The sequence below is a fragment of the Lynx rufus genome, unplaced genomic scaffold (genome assembly GCF_022079265.1).
Source record: "Lynx rufus isolate CCGP_SWC_20201006 ecotype Redwood Valley unplaced genomic scaffold, mLynRuf1.p SCAF_7, whole genome shotgun sequence".
Taxonomy (NCBI): Eukaryota; Metazoa; Chordata; class Mammalia; order Carnivora; family Felidae; genus Lynx; species Lynx rufus.
This window is the reverse complement of record NW_025814889.1, coordinates 66,392,525-66,409,627: the sequence shown is the minus strand read 5'-3', so window position 1 is coordinate 66,409,627 and position 17,103 is coordinate 66,392,525. Positions and strand designations below refer to the sequence as shown.

The following is a 17,103-nucleotide window of genomic DNA, read 5'->3' as shown; positions in this document are numbered from 1 at the left end:
TAGTTCAAATTTATCATTGAAAGTAAGCATTTAATTCAACTAAATGGCTACATACTTTAGAGTTTCCATACTTCTAGGATTTTACAAGGGGAAAAAAAAGCTGTGAAGTATACTTTTTTAAATATGAAAGCCAAGATCTCAGCACCGTTTAAGCACATGCTATAAAAGTTTTGAAGGGGCAAACAATGGACTTCAGTGTTATCTCCTAAATAATAACCTGTATTTTCACCCAAAAAGCAGTCATTAAAAGAATCCCACAGAATTTAGAATCCTGTGGAATTTGGTTCAAATCCCAGTTTGGCCACTGTGATGATTTGAATGAGCTTTCTAAATTTCAGTGTTCTGGTGTTCTGGCATTGTTGTTAAGATTCAGTAAGGTCATGTGTATATAATACATTTCTGAAATATAACTCAGTAAAAGACAACAAAAACTGATTAAAATAATTTGAAGGAGAAATATAATCCGTATGTTAATATAGAGATTAATGTTGATAAAGATTTAAAAAAGCATTGTTCTTTATCAGGCAGCAAGATTAAATTTTAAAATAGAAACATCTATATAACAGTTTTTTTTAAAGATAATTAAATATGATTTAAACTTTTTAACCTAACGTTCTTGGTAGACTAAAAAGAACACATGCACATGAATGATTAGGTTAAAAGCACCTGAAAAGGGGAACATGATGATGTGGTCATTTATTTAAGTATCCCATGGTGTTTTGTTTTCATAATTAGACACATGATTATTCACCTTAACCTTATTAGCATAATTATACGTCTAAGTAATTACACTTTATCTAAAAGCTCTTCATAATGTATGACTCACAGTTTCCAAAAAATCAAATTACTGAAGGGAAGTATGAATTTGAAGTTCTTTGGAATGTGTTATGCTGCTATTGTAATGCATTTTTCAAAGTCAGTAGAAGCAACCTCATGTCCCATAGCGTCATCATAATGCTTAAGGGAAACTTGTTACTATTTTCTTCCTTTAGAGGTAGTTAAGCTTGCCCACATGGTTAAGGTTACCTTTAAGAGGGCTAATCTGTTATATTAGTGAAAAACAATAGTCATGCCTGTTAGCATTTATAAAATAAAAATGTCCATGATCATGAAAGTATTTAGTCTCTCAGTGGAAATACTATATTGTGGAGAATATTGAGATTGAGATGCCTAGATCTATGAAAGTATAATATTGTCACTCTGATCTTGAACAAGTCAAGTAATCTCTCTGAGCCTTCATTTCATTACCTCTAGACTTTAAATTCTTTCATCTCCGCTCTTTTCATGATGTGAATCTCAGAAGAAATTAAGACATGAAAATACTTGGTATAATCATGTTTTTTCTCCTTGCAAGTCAGACAGAATCCATGAGACAGACCAGTCTGCCACCTTAAAGTGATCCCCAATGATCCTGAAGACATCTGGCAATATAACTAAATATTCAAGGAATTCTATCACATAAAGTTGAACTGAAGTGAAAGAGTCATTGGATCTTACAGATATTGAATAGGAAATTAAAATGTGCCCAGGGAATTAATAGCCTCTTGAATGACTGTGACTTCTTGACTTGTATGCCTACATTTGGTTAAGGACATTTAATAGACTCTTCTCTAATTTCATGGAGAAGATACTAGGTGGTGACTGGTCTTCAAAATAGTTAGCAAGGTAACCATTTACCTTGCTAACAACACAATATCACATTGTGTTGAAGAGGAATTAGCATTCTCTCTCACCTCAAATAAGCTTTTACAAACTTTTTCACCATCACAGTTTTCCAGTTTCTACCATCCACTAAAATGTTACTTAAATTAGTTATTTGCGAAAAGGGGTTTATGGAGGATTGCGGGAAGATGGCGGCATAGGAGGACGCTGGGCTCACCGGGCGTCCTGCTGATCACTTAGATTCCACCTACACCTGCCTAACTAACCCAGAAAACCACCAGAAGACTAGCAGAACGGAGTCTTCTGAGCCAAGCGCAGACGAGAGGCGGTACACGCTGCACGGACTGGCGGGAGGGAGCCGGGGCGGAGGGGCAGCCTGCCGGCCAAGCAGAGCCCCAGAGTCTGGCTTGCAAAAGTGGAGGGGCCGGACGGAGTGTGTTCCAATAGCAAGCGCGACTTAGCATCTGAGAGGTCATAAGTTACCAGCTCTGCTTGGAAAGCGGGAAGGCTGGAGGACAAAGGGAGGGAGAGTTGCTGAGCCCCGGGACAACAGAGCTCAGTTTGGTGGGGAACAAAGGCGCTCGCCAGCGCCATCTCCCTCGCCCATCCCCCAGCCAAAATCCCAAAGGGAACCAGTTCCTGCCAGGGAACTTGCTTGCTCCTGGCAAATACCCAACGCTGTGCTTTTGCGGAGCCACCCCTCCGGCAGAGGATCTGACTCCCTCCAGCTGCCACAGGGCCCCTCCTGAAGTGGATCACCTAAGGAGAAGCGAGCTAAGCCTTTCCCTCCTGCCCCCGTACACTTTGCCTACCCACCCCAGCTAATATGCCAGATCCCCAGCACCACAAGCCTGGCAGTGTGCAAGTAGCCCAGATGGGCCACGCCATCCCACAGTGAATCCCGTCCCTAGGAGAGGGGAAGAGAAGGCACACACCAGTCTGACTGTGGCCCCAGCGGTGGGCTGGGGGCAGACATCAGGGATGACTGTGGCCCCGCACACCAACTCCAGTTATACACCACAGCACAGGGGAAGTGCCCTACAGGACCGCACCACTCCAGGGACTATCCAAAATGACCAAACTGAAGAATTCCCCTCAAAAGAATCTCCAGGAAATAACAACAGCTAATGAACTGATCAAAAAGGATTTAAATAATGTAACAAAGAGTGAATTTAGAATAATACTCATAAAATTAATCGCTAGGCTTGAAAACAGTATAGAGGACAGCAGAGAATCTCTTGCTACAGAGATCAAGGGACTAAGGAATAGTCAGGAGGAGCTGAAAAACGCTTTAAACGAAAAGCAAAACAAAATGGAAATGACAACAGCTCGGATTGAAGAGGCAGAGGAGAGAATACGTGAACTAGAAGATAAAGTTATGGAAAAAGAGGAAGCTGAGAAAAAGATAAAAAAATCCAAGAGTATGAGGAGAAAATTAGAGAACTAAGTGATACACTAAAAAGAAATAATATACGCATAATTGGTATCCCAGAGGAGGAAGAGAGAGGGAAAGGTGCTGAAGGAGTACTTGAAGAAATAATAGCTGAGAACTTCCCTGAACTGGGGAAGGAAAAAGGCATTGAAATCCAAGAGGCACAGAGAACTCCCTTCAGATGTAACTTCAATCGATCTTCTGCATGACATATCATAGTGAAACTGGCAAAATACAAGGATAAAAAGAAAATTCTGAAAGCAGCAAGGGGTAAACGTGCCCTCACATATAAAGGGAGACCTATAAGACTCGTGACTGATCTCTCTTTTGAAACTTGGCAGGCCAGAAAGGATTGGCACGAGATCTTTAATGTGCTGAACAGGAAAAATATGCAGCCGAGAATCCTTTATCCAGCAAGTCTGTCATTTAGAATAGAAGGAGAGATAAAGGTCTTCGCAAACAAACAAAAACTGAAGGAATTTGTCACCACTAAACCAGCCCTACAAGAGATCCTAAGGGGGATCCTGTGAGACAAAGTACCAGAGACATCACTACAAGCATAAACCATACAGACATCACAATGACTCTAAACCCATATCTTTCTATAATAACACTGAATGTAAATGGATTAAATGCGCCAACCAAAAGACATAGGGTATCAGAATGGATAAAAAAACAAGACCCATTTATTTGCTGTCTACAAGAGACTCATTTTAGATCTGAGGACACCTTTAGATTGAGAGTGAGGGGATGGAGAACTATTTATCATGCTACTGGAAGCCAAAAGAAAGCTGGAGTAGCCATACTTATATCAGGCAAACTAGAATTTAAATTAAAGGCTGTAACAAGAGATGAAGAAGGGCATTATATAATAATTACAGGGTCTATCCATCAGGAAGAGCTAACAATTATAAATGTCTGTGCGCCAAATACTGGAGCCCCCAAATATATAAGACAATTACTCATAAACATAAGCAACCTTATTGATAAGAATGTGGTAATTGCAGGGGACTTTAACACTCCACTTACAGAAATGGATAGATCATCTAGACACATGGTCATTAAAGAAACAAGGGCCCTGAATGACACATTGGATCAGATGGACTTGACAGATATATTTAGAACTCTGCATCCCAAAGCAACAGAATATACTTTCTTCTCGAGTGCACATGGAACATTCTCCAAGATAGATCATATACTGGGTCACAAAACAGCCCTTCTTAAGTATACAAGAATTGAAATTATACCATGTGTAATTTCAGACCACAATGCTCTGAAGCTTGAAGTCAACCACAGGAAAAAGTTTGGAAAACCTCCAAAAGCATGGAGGTTAAAGAACACCCTACTAAAGAATGAGTGGGTCAACCAGGCAATTAGAGAAGAAATTAAAAAATATATGGAAACAAACGCAAATGAAAATACAACAATCCAAACGCTTTGGGATGCAGCAAAGGCAGTCCTGAGAGGAAAATACATTGCAATCCAGGCCTATCTCAAGAAACAAGAAAAATCCCAAATACAAAATCTAACAGCACACCTAAAGGAAATAGAAGCAGAACAGCAAAGGCAGCCTAAACCCAGCAGAAGAAGAGAAATAATAAAGATCAGAGCAGAAATAAACAATATAGAATCTAAAAAAACTGTAGAGCAGATCAACAAAACCAAGACTTGGTTTTTTGAAAAAATTAACAAATGTGACAAACTTCTAGCCAGGCTTCTCAAAAAGAAAAGGGAGATGACCCAAATAGATAAAATCATGAATGAAAATGGAATTATTACAACCAATCCCTCAGAGATACAAACAATTATCAGGGAATACTATGAAAAATTATATGCCAACAAATTGGACAACCTGGAAGAAATGGACAAATTCCTAAACACCCACACTCTTCCCAAACTCAATCAGGAGTAAATAGAAAGCTTGAACAGACCCATAACCAGCGAAGAAATGGAATTGGTTATCAAAAATCTCCCAACACAGAAGAGTCCAGGACCAGATGGCTTCCCAGGGGAGTTCTACCAGACGTTTAAAGCAGAGATAATACCTATCCTTCTCAAGCTATTCCAAGAAATAGAAAGGGAAGGAAAACTTCCAGACTCATTCTAGGAAGCCAGTATTACTTTGATTCCTAAACCAGACAGAGACCCAGTAAAAAAAGAGAACTACAGGCCAATATCCCTGATGAATATGGATGCAAAAATTCTCAATAAGATACTAGCAAATCGAATTCAACAGCATATAAAAAGAATTATTCACCATGATCAAGTGGGATTCATTCCTGGGATGCAGGGCTGGTTCAACATTCGCAAATCAATCAACGTGATACATCACATTAATAAAAGAAAAGATAAGAACCATAGGATCCTGTCAATTGATGCAGAAAAGGCCTTTGACAAAATCCAGCACCCTTTCTTAATAAAAACCCTTGAGAAAGTCGGGATAGAAGGAACATACTTAAACATCATAAAAGCCATTTATGAAAAGCCCACAGCTAACATCATCCTCAATGGGGAAAAACTGAGAGCTTTTTCCCTGAGATCAGGAACACGACAGGGATGCCCACTCTCACCGCTGTTGTTTAACATAGTGTTGGAAGTTCTAGCATCAGCAATCAGACAACAAAAGGAAATCAAAGGCATCCAAATTGGCAAAGATGAAGTCAAGCTTTCACTTTTTGCAGATGACATGATATTATACATGGAAAATCTGATAGACTCCACCAAAAGTCTGCTAGAACTGATACATGAATTCAGCTAAGTTGCAGGATACAAAATCAATGTACAGAAATCAGTTGCATTCTTATACACTAACAATGAAGCAACAGAAAGGCAAAGAAACTGATCCCATTCACAATTGCACCAAGAAGCATAAAATACCTAGGGATAAATCTAACCAAAGATGTAAAAGATCTGTATGCTGAAAACTATAGAAAGCTTATGAAGGAAATTGAAGAAGATATAAAGAAATGGAAAAACATTCCATGCTCATGGATTGGAAGAATAAATATTGTCAAAATGTCAATACTACCCAAAGCTATCTACACATTCAATGCAATCCCAATCAAAATTGCACCAGCATTCTTCTTGAAACTAGAACAAGCAATCCTAAAATTCATATGGAACCACAAAAGGCCCCGAATAGCCAAAGTAATTTTGAAGAAGACCAAAGCAGGAGGCATCACAATCCCAGACTTTATCCTCTACTACAAAGCTGTAATCATCAAGACAGCATGGTATTGGCACAAAAACAGACACATAGACCAATGGAATAGAATAGAAACCTCAGAACTAGACCCACAAACGTATGGCCAACTAATCTTTGACAAAGCAGGAAAGAACATCCAATGGAAAAAAGACAGCCTCTTTAACAAATGGTGCTGGGAGAACTGGACAGCAACATGCAGAGGGTTGAAACTAGACCACTTTCTCACACCATTCACAAAAATAAAATCGATAAAAGACCTGAATGTGAGACAGGAAACCATCAAAACCCTAGAGGAGAAAGCAGGAAAAGGCCTCTCTGACCTCAGCTGTAGCAATCTCTTACTCGACACATCCCCAAAGGCAAGGGAATTAAAAGCAAAAATGAACTACTGGGACCTTATGAAGATAAAAAGCTTCTGCACAGCAAAGGAAACAACCAACAAAACTAAAAGGCAACCAACAAAATGGGAAAAGATATTTGCAAATGACATATCAGACAAAGGGCTAGTATCCAAAATCTATAAAGAGCTTACCAAACTGCACACCCGAAAAACAAATAACCCAGTGAAGAAATGGGCAGAAAACATGAATAGACACTTCTCTAAAGAAGACATCCAGAGGGGCGCCTGGGTGGCTCAGTCAGTTAAGCGTCCGACTTCGGCTCAGGTCACGATCTCGCGGTCCGTGAGTTCGAGCCCCGCGTCGGGCTCTGGGCTGATGATGGCCCAGAGCCTGGAGCCTGCTTCCGATTCTGTGTCTCCCTCTCTCTCTGACCCTCCCCCGTTCATGCTGTGCCTCTCTCTGTCTCAAAAATAAATAAACGTTAAAAAAAAAAAAATTTAAAAAAAAAAAAAAAAAAAGAAGACATCCAGATGGCCAACAGGCACATGAAAAGATGCTCAACGTCGCTCCTTATCAGGGAAATACAAATCAAAACCACACTCAGATATCACCTCACGCCAGTCAGAGTGGCCAAAATGAACAAATCAGGAGACTATAGATGCTGACGAGGATGTGGAGAAACAGGAATCCTCTTGCACTGTTGGTGGGAATGCAAATTGGTGCAGCCGCTCTGGAAAGCAGTGTGGAGGTTCCTCAGAAAATTAAAAATAGACCTACCCTATGACCCAGCAATAGCACTGCTAGGAATTTACCCAAGGGATACAGGAGTACTGATGCATAGGGGCACTTGTACCCCAATGTTTATAGCAGCACTCTCAACAATAGCCACATTATGGAAAGAGCCAAAATGTCCATCAACTGATGAATGGATAAAGAAATTGTGGTTTATATACACAATGGAGTACTACAGGGCAATGAGAAAGAACGAAATATGGCCCTTTGTAGTAACATGGATGGAACTGGAGAGTGTGATGCTAAGTGAAATAAGTCATACAGAGAAAGACAGATACCATATGTTTTCACTCTTATGTGGATCCTGAGAAACTTAACAGAAACCCATGGAGGAGGGGAAGGAAAAAAAAAAAAAGAGGTTAGAGTGGGAGAGAGCCAAAGCATAAGAGACTCTTAAAAACTGAGAACAAACTGAGGGTTGATGGGGGTGGGAGGGAGGGGAGAGTGGGTGATGGGTATTGAGGAGGGCACCTTTTGGGATGAGCACTGGGTGTTGTATGGAAACCAATTTGACAACAATTTCATATATTGAAAAATAAATAAATAAATTAGTTATTTGCAAGAATAGAAATACTCTTGGGGAGACTGGGTGTTGCAGTCAGTTAAGCATCTGACTTTGGCTCAGGTCATGATATCACAGTTCATGAGTTGGAGCCCCACATTGGACTCTCCTGACTGCTCAGATTCTGTAGAGCCTGCTTCAGATTCTGTGTCTTCCTCTCTCTTTCTGCCCCTCTCCCACCTGTGCATGCGCGCTCTCTCTCTCAAATATAAATTAATTTTTTTTTAATTTAACAAAAAAGAAGAGAATACTCTTGAATACTTAGAATAATGGGGTTTCAAGGGCACACCAAGGATAATGTTGTCAATTTTCCCATCAGAAAATACCTAAGCCATCACAATCAACAATATCTAAGCCATCACATCAAATACTACTGGCTAAAATATTTTCAAAAAATAAGGTCTGTTTAGACTCTCTTACCTTTTCACTGCTTCCAACTTCTTATATGTTGAAGCTAATCAGGTTAATACACTGCAAATGGAACCCAAATTTTTTAAGTGGGCAAACAAAAGCCTATAACTGCAAATAATAACAAAAGCCAGAAGTAGCTGAGTTTCAGCAGAAAGTTGAGGGTAGTGGATGGGGTTCTCATTATTATGTGAAACCTTCAGTGGCTTCCAACTTCTTCATATAATAATAATATTGAGTCATTTATTAACTTCGTTGTATGCTAGGCAGGTACTTTCACTAAATCTTTAATTGAACTTATGCAGATACTTTGATTACATTTTATGGAAAAAAAAAAAAAAGAAATGAGTTTCAATTCTTGTCCATAGTCATGTAGCTAGGAAGAAGTAGTCAGGATTTAACCTTAAAATGTCTGATTCTAAAATTCTTAACACTGGGGCGCCTGGGTGGCGCAGTCAGTTAAGCGTCCGACTTCAGCCAGGTCACGATCTCGCGGTCCATGAGTTCGAGCCCCGCGTCGGCCTCTGGGCTGATGGCTCAGAGCCTGGAGCCTGTTTCCGATTCTGTGTCTCCCTCTCTCTCTGCCCCTCCCCCGTTCATGCTCTGTCTCTCTCCGTCCCAAAAATAAATAAACGTTGAAAAAAAAAATTAAAAAAAAAATAAAATTCTTAACACAAATTATGTATAACTTTGATTCTATAACCTAACCATAGCATTTAAGAACCTCCATGACCTGACCCCAATCTTCCTCTTTAGCTACACACACACACACACACACACACACACACACACTTTGTATAGATAAATAGGACTACTAGCTGTCTTTGAGTCAACATTTTCATTGTTCTTGCTTTTATTTCCTCTTATTATTTCACCTGGAATACTCTTCTTCCTTATCTGTGCTGATTAAAACCCTACATTTTGAAAGATCCCAGTATAAAGCCTTGAACAAAACCCTCTGTACACCTGAGCTGATTTCCCCTCTGTCAATTTGTTCATATATCACTTTATATCATCCTAAATACTGGTCTCTTTTTACTTTATGGTAGTTTATAAATGAGGAAACGGAGGCAGAGGACGAGATGTTAAACAACTTGTGCAAAATTAATTAAGTCATAAATTGGTAGATCCAAATTTCCAACAGAGTTCTGATTCCAAACCCTGAGTTCTTTCCGTTACAACACACCTACTCTCCTAAAAGCCAAAATTCTACAGAAGATTATTAGGCTCTGTTTCCCTTTTCATACTACTGTAGTGGTTTATATATCAGGGTTAGATTAATTTAGGTTCAAATAATGACCAATACTGATAACTATCTGACCTTGGGTAAGTTAACTAATCTCTCTAAGTTTCAGTTTCCTCTTCTGTCAATTCAAAATATGGGTAACATGCTAATAAAAATTAAATGAAATATTGTACTAAATTTTTTTGCAGAAGACCTGTTACCTACCAGTTGTTCAATAAGTGCATTAACACTAATATTAGTTACTGCTATTAGTGAGTATGTTGGCATAGTCTAATGCAAAGGCATTTTTTATGTCAGTATATCATAGTAGCTATACCCTGACTTGGGACACTGTAATCAGCCTTGTGTGTGATTATATTCATTGCCTCAAGATTGAATCTCATCTGACTATAGTATAAACAGTAAGCAAGATGAGATCCTATGGTTGTTTTTCTAAAACTTAAATGAGTTATTTTCTTAAATCAATATATGTAAAGGCTTTCAATATTTGTTTGTTTGTACTATGGATTGGCCCTTGTGTATAAAGCAATGTCATTTCTCTTGGCTGCATGCAGCTGTTGGCCAGCCTATCATTTCCTTAAAATTTATATTAAATCATATTTTCCATTAAAAGGAGAATAATAACCTTGAAGGCTTAGACTTGAAAATCACTAATGGAGCTCTGCACAGTAGGAACAATCGAGTAAAATTGAGCAGAACAGCAACTAAAAGTCCATTTGCCCAAACTGATTCAAACTTGTTTTCACAAATAGGCAAAACCAGCCGTTAGAGCCGCCATGTGGAACATTTTCCTTGTACTGTATGGATGCTAAAAAAAAATAAAATAAAAAATAAAAAAAAAAAGTAGAGTATCAAGGATATAGTATATTTCTACAGAACAGAATGCATTTGTTGGTATTCTTCAGACAAATGTGATAAATTAGTAAAAATTAAATACTGATTTATCCCTCTAGACTGAACATTTTAAGCGTCTGAGTTAATATGTGGTGATAGTCAGTGATCAACACTCATCCACAAATGTGTGAGCAATATTTTGAACAGGAGGTCCCCGGGTACAGTGGCCAGAAATGAATGATAAAAAGAGACAATAATCAGAGTGGTCTGAGAAGTTAAGTGGAAAACGATTGTAGAAGGATATGAGCAATAGTGTTACAGAGGGCATATTTTGTCCTAAAATCCGTAAGATCTGGCATTAATAAGAGGTCAAGGAAATGAAGAGTCACTTGTCATTTTCATCTCTCACTTAGGAGAGTACCTCATGACATGATTGAATAGCTCAATGTTCCTTTGGGAGAGGTTTACATAATTTAGGTTAGTGAGTAGAAAGTTCTCAACGTTTTTTTTTTTTTTTTTCTACTCCCAGCACACATGTGGAATGAGCTGTACTCCTGTTGGTAACAGGAACCTGCTATGGCAGTGATTCTCACCCTGGGGGCAAGGACCTTCAGTATTCAAGGGCCAGGCAGAATTACTGAACAAACCTAACTTCAATGTGATATAAACTTTCCTCTTCAGCTGAAAACTATAGTTCTTCTTACCCATAATTTATAAACATATTTTAAATAAGAGCAGAACCACATGTATTATGACAATAGCGATTGTGAATGTGAGTTTTGACATCCCAGAGCATCACGACATTCTTAAAAATGAATTGTAATGTCCTTCAGTAACAAGAATTAGCAAATCTCATAGCATCTGCTGGAAAGATGAAGCAATGGGTGTTTTAAAATAACAAAAAGGCCGGGAATTACTATCTTAGATGCCAATAGCGATATTATACTCAAACTTGATAGAGATAAAACTGATAAAGGATATTCCTTGTATTTAATGTTTGATATGAATGTAAATAGGAAACTATTAAGAATATAGTTTCATATTTATATTGAATACATACATGTTTGAGCTGGTGAGGAATAAATAATACTAGTGATAATTGCAATGACTACCCTGTATGGCACATATTATGACTTGAACACTGTTTTAAGCAGTTTACATGTTAACTGATTTAATACAGCAACCTAATGAAGTAGGTATTATTGTTTGAAGTAGGTATTATTATTATTATTCTCATTTTTAGAAGAGGAAACTGAGGTAAAGAGTGGAAAATCATCTGTGCAAGATCATGTAGCTATTAAGTAAAAGAACTGGGCTCTGAACTGGGGAAAGTCTAATTCCAGAGTTTGGGAGAATAGGGGATAAAAAGAGAAAAGAGCTTAATGTCCCTGGCACAGAAGAAAAGTAAAGCATCCAATGAAAATAAAAGAGCAAAGTTGAGGTCAACACTTGATCTTAGCCAAAAGGCCGAGAAGCGATGAGGTAAACACACAAACAGGTAGGATCAACTGTTTGCCGGAGGTAACACCATCCTTTCCCTGAAATGTAGGTATTAGCCACAGATTTCTGAAAAACTGAACTATTAGGAAAAAAAAGTTTAAAGGATAGTCATTGTATACTAAACATATTGATACCTTATTAGTAGTTTATTTTTAAAATGCTGTGTCTTTTAAAAGAAGAATGAGCTAAGCTATAACAATTAGATATCTTCTTCTCATTAATCCTGTCTTGTTGATTCCTATTTTCTCACTTTTCTAATTATCGTTTCAGAGAAAAAAATAAACCCCGACTTTTTTTTGCACTTCTTTGTTGTTGTTGTTGTTGTTGTTGTTAAAAATGTCATCTTGTCCAAAGTTAGATAATTTAACCTCACAAAAGTTCACATCCCCTTAGTTCTCTTCTCAGTTGAAGACTATATTTGCTGTTAGATTTTTCTTACCCTTATTAGCTACCTTCAGGGGTAAGAGAAAGCTTCGTCACCTTTCTACAGTTTTCTAAAAGCTAGATTGAGTTTTCTTCCTGGTTAGCAAGACAGGGTAAAATTAAAGTCATATAGGTTGCTTCTGCCTACAGTATGTCTTATTTTATTTAAAAAATTTTTAATGTTTATTTATTTTTAAGAGAGAGACAGAGACAGAGTGTGAGTAGGGGGAGGAGCAGAGAGAGAGGGAGACACAGAATCTGAAATAGGCTCCAGGCTCTGAGCTGTCAGCACAGTTCAATGAGGGGCTCGAACTCACAAACCGTGAGACCATGACCTGATCTGAAATCGGCTGCTTAACCGACTGAGCCACCCAGGCGCCCCCAGTATGTCTTATTTTGAAAAGAAAGTAATTTTCTACTCTTGCTTAAAGAGACTGTGTTCACTGCATACAAGGTATTCTACCTGCTATTTGATTTCTTAAAATTTTAATTTGGCTTATCTTTTTTTAAATTTTTTTTTTCAACGTTTATTTATTTTTGGGACAGAGAGAGACAGAGCATGAATGGGGGAGGGGCAGAGAGAGAGGGAGACACAGAATCGGAAACAGGCTCCAGGCTCTGAGCCATCAGCCCAGAGCCCGACGCGGGGCTCGAACTCACGGACCGCGAGATCGTGACCTGGCTGAAGTCGGACGCTTAACCGACTGCGCCACCCAGGCGCCCCAATTTGGCTTATCTTTAGGAAACTGACCATTTTAAAACGTGCTTCTTCATAATAGTTGTTTCCTGAAAGCACATCTTGAATAACTATGTAAATCAAAAGTAACTTTCAAAATAAAACAGTTATGGCATAGTTATAGAGATGGGAGTGTGTTCTCTCTAGAGGAGAAAAAAATAATTCAGGCTGTTAAATATTATAATCAGAAATTGCTTCAACATTCTCAAATGTCTTCGCTATACCTGTTCCCTAAGACCTAAAATTACTATGTTCCCAAACTATCACAACATTAACAGTTCAAACATTTCCAAGTGGCTTCAAGAATCATCATGTCTCTGAGGGGAAATTGAACTAATGCCCTCAAACAGCACATTTTTATTAACTTAACCATTACAAATGAAGATAGAATCAGGCAATTTATTGTCAGAGTATTTAATGTTGAGCTGATAATGGCTCTCACATAATTGCTAATGTGAAGATAGTGCAATTATTTTTATGTGATATAAAAATAAGAATGGTGATATTTCAATAAGAATGCCAAATCTCGTGCTGAATTCTTTTTCTTTTCCATTCCAAATAACAGATTAAAAGAAAAAACAATATCTGGGACATGTGGTTTTATGTTTTAGTAATAATTAAAAATACTTCACATGTGTTTAGGATACCCACTTCTTTTTTTTACCCTCCACTGGATACTATTTCTGATTCAAAGCTGAATTAAGCATGTATTAACTCCATTTGACAGAAAACTGAGCCCTGAAGAGGTAAATGCTCCAAGTTATTGGGAATCAGGTTAGGTATAGAACTCAAAACTGCAGAATACATGTAGCAACTTGATGGACCTGTCGGGAACAAGAGACTTGAATTATCGGGAGGAACAAACATAGAAAACAATTCCATCCCTTTTTAAAGTATATACATTAGAAAGGTTTGGTCACTGTAGTAGCTGTTGGTAATGAATCAAATCTCTTTAAAATGCGTAGTAATTATTATCCATCTAACCACTACCCCAGGCTTCTTCAGTTCTCAATGAAATGTTTACATATGTTGATTTTTGTGTCTATTAAATAGCATGCTTTCTTTCTTTCACCTCTGTTGTAGTTCGTGCCATTCAGGGATTATATTGACAGAAGCGGAAACCACATACTGAGCATGGCTAGATTGGCTAAAGATGTCCTTGCTGAGATCCCTGAGCAGTTCCTGTCCTACATGAGGGCCCGAGGAATCAAGCCATCGCCTGCACCCCCCCCATACACCCCGCCTACACATGTGTTACAGACTCAGATATGACTGTGCTCTGAACTGCTAATGTTAATTACACATCAGTTAGAACTGCTGAGTCAATGCTTTGCTCCTGGTGCTCTGTAATGAACCAGGGAATGAGATCCTTTTCTCAGTTTGTTTTCAGCAGTACTGGTTAATATGCTTTCTTGGATCCAAAATTAATTCTCTTCCTAAACCAAAACTGTAAATATGGTTGTTGCATGAGCAACAAAAAAACAATTGTTTAAATGCTTGAAGCAAAATATGGATGTCTTCTCTGAATCTTTTTTTTTTTTTCTTTTGGACAGAAACAGCTAATTTCCAATATATTGTTGGGAAAAAGCACAAACTATGTTTTTAACTCAAACACTGTCCTCGACTGCTGTGTGTCTAGGAAAGCAGTCTCTCTGTATCAATGTTTACATGTTACTACTTTTTAAATTTCAATACTTTTATAACTGTTCTTAAGAATAAGAGTTTTGAATATTGAATCCTTTGTCTTCTAAATTGCAATAGCTATAATCACAAGAGCAATATCTCTTTGAATGACTGTCTGGACAAATGCAATTGCAAACAAGGGGAGGGAAAGATACTTTCATATTTCTCAGTAAGTGAATTGTCTTATAAAGCTGCATCTGCTTAGTAATGAGTTCCTTTGCATTGTTTGCTGAGTATGGGAGTTTAAGCGTAGCAGGTGTGTATCCTGTAAGGACATGCATTTTTCATGGGGTTTGGGTTCTAAATTTAGACTGCCGTCAGTTTATGTTTTGTAATTCTCCGTAGAAATAGGAAAAAGTCAAACATCGTGAACTGTAAAATGCACAGAAAATACTTTGTGTAAAAAGTAGCGTCTTTATATTATAATGCTATTTAAAAGACTAAAACCCAGAATATTTAACTGTGAACCATGTAGCAGAAGTTTTAAACTTTTTATTCCATTCTACCTTGTCTAGATATTTTAATTCAAAGGGATACTGGCTCTGTCAATTTGGACTTCTAGTTCTCACCTTTCCATGTGGCCATGCAGGGTGCACAGGCTGGAAGTTTTTTGTGTAATTCCCAGTTAAATACACACAACCTGTGACTTAGTGCACAACACATTTGTGAAATAACCTACTCCTACATACGGAACTGCCTGTCCACAATTAATTGTAAAATTTTTGCATGTACAGTTTTTACAAGAATTACAGTTTTGTGATGTTGTGTCTGAATTAAAGCATTTCTTTAGAACAAATGGCCTTAAATTCTCACAGAATTCCTGGAAATGATTGTGAATTGCCTTCAAATAATAGAAAAGTGTATTTATTTTTTTTCTTTTGTGTCAACAATGTAACTGCTTTATAATATTTTTCCTTACTTATGCCCTATTTACTACTTGGTTTATTTCTACTGTATGTTGTTCTCTTTGTCCCAAGTTGACTTAGGGTGACTTTTATAAGCATGAAACTATTTTAATGAAAAGAAAAATATATACACCCACATATCTCACAGTATCAATGTTATATAATTATGTAATAATAAATTGTCCATTTTTAAGTATGTATTAAAATCTTTAAAAGGATAACTATTTGCTCTATAAATTTTATGTGTGAGTGACATGGAGTGTGATGATTTCCCTTATTGATCTTAAATAATTTTGCCAGTAGAGCTTATTAACCTCCTGAAATTTTTTAATTTACCTTCATTCATCAGCCCAAAGAAACAAAAGTGAATATGGTCAGTATTCCTTCTTGTGAACATCAGTTATTTTTCTTTGATCTCATCAGAGGAAATGAAGGATGTCTACTTTCTTATCTAACTAATAGCGTACCCAAACCTAGTGGGGGCACATGGCTGAGAAACAATCTTCAGTTATAAACCTTGCCCTGTGTATGGTTGAGAATAGTGACTGGAAATGCATGTGATGTTAGTTCTATATGTTAGGTTAGAAAATACCCAGTCGTATCTCATCATTGCATAAATGAAGAAACTAAGTCTGAAGGGGCTGAGTGATTTATCTAAGACTGTAGGACGGAACAAAAGTAACTACCTACATTTTGTGGACCATCATTAGGGGCTTTACAATGAAATATCCCAGAAACATAATCCATAAATGCAAACACATATCAATATCTGGACATACAAACTAGGTATGAAGGATATGCAAACATTAGATAATGAGAGACAAGAAAGGTAGGATATGCAAACATTAGATAATGAGAGACAAGAAAGGTAAGTATTGAGAGAAGAGTGATAGCCCCAAATCATAAACCTTGCTGCCGAAAGCAGATTAAGAACAAAGGTTCTGGATGCTCTCCTCTCTAATCCTATCCCTTTTCTTCTCTGATGAAAGCCATTTTAATTCTAGGATAAGCCCTCGGGCTTCTATTCAGGCATCTCCATCACTGAGTTATGTAATATGAATTCCCATTGCTTCCCAAATGAATATTAAAATCATCCAGGCTTGTCTCATCCTTTTCCCCAACTGATCTGAATTTATCTGGAGTCTCAGACATAGTTCATACTGTTTCCTCCCATCTCTCCTTAGGTCTCAATACCCTTTGTATCTTCTAGCCCAAGCCTCAACTCTTAACCATATTCTTTAAAACTTCTGGTGACAATAATTTGCACCTTCTGTGAACTCATCTATGTGTTGCAATTTAGCATATCCATTGCCTCGTATTTTTTATCAACTATTTTACTTTGTGTGGGGAATCTTGATACCTCCCCAAAGTTTT

At 37.7% G+C, this 17,103-nt stretch overlaps 1 protein-coding gene across 1 annotated transcript in view; it reads left to right on the top strand.

The window, feature by feature from the left end:
* Positions 1-15,944, top strand: part of CPNE8 (copine 8) — a 232,642-nt gene extending 216,698 nt beyond the window's left edge. The window contains exon 20 of the mRNA XM_047065738.1: positions 14,225-15,944. Within this exon, the coding sequence (XP_046921694.1) occupies positions 14,225-14,413 (189 nt within the window). The 3' untranslated portion in view covers positions 14,414-15,944. The remainder of the gene's footprint in view (positions 1-14,224) is intronic.
* Positions 15,945-17,103: the final 1,159 nt, after the last annotated feature.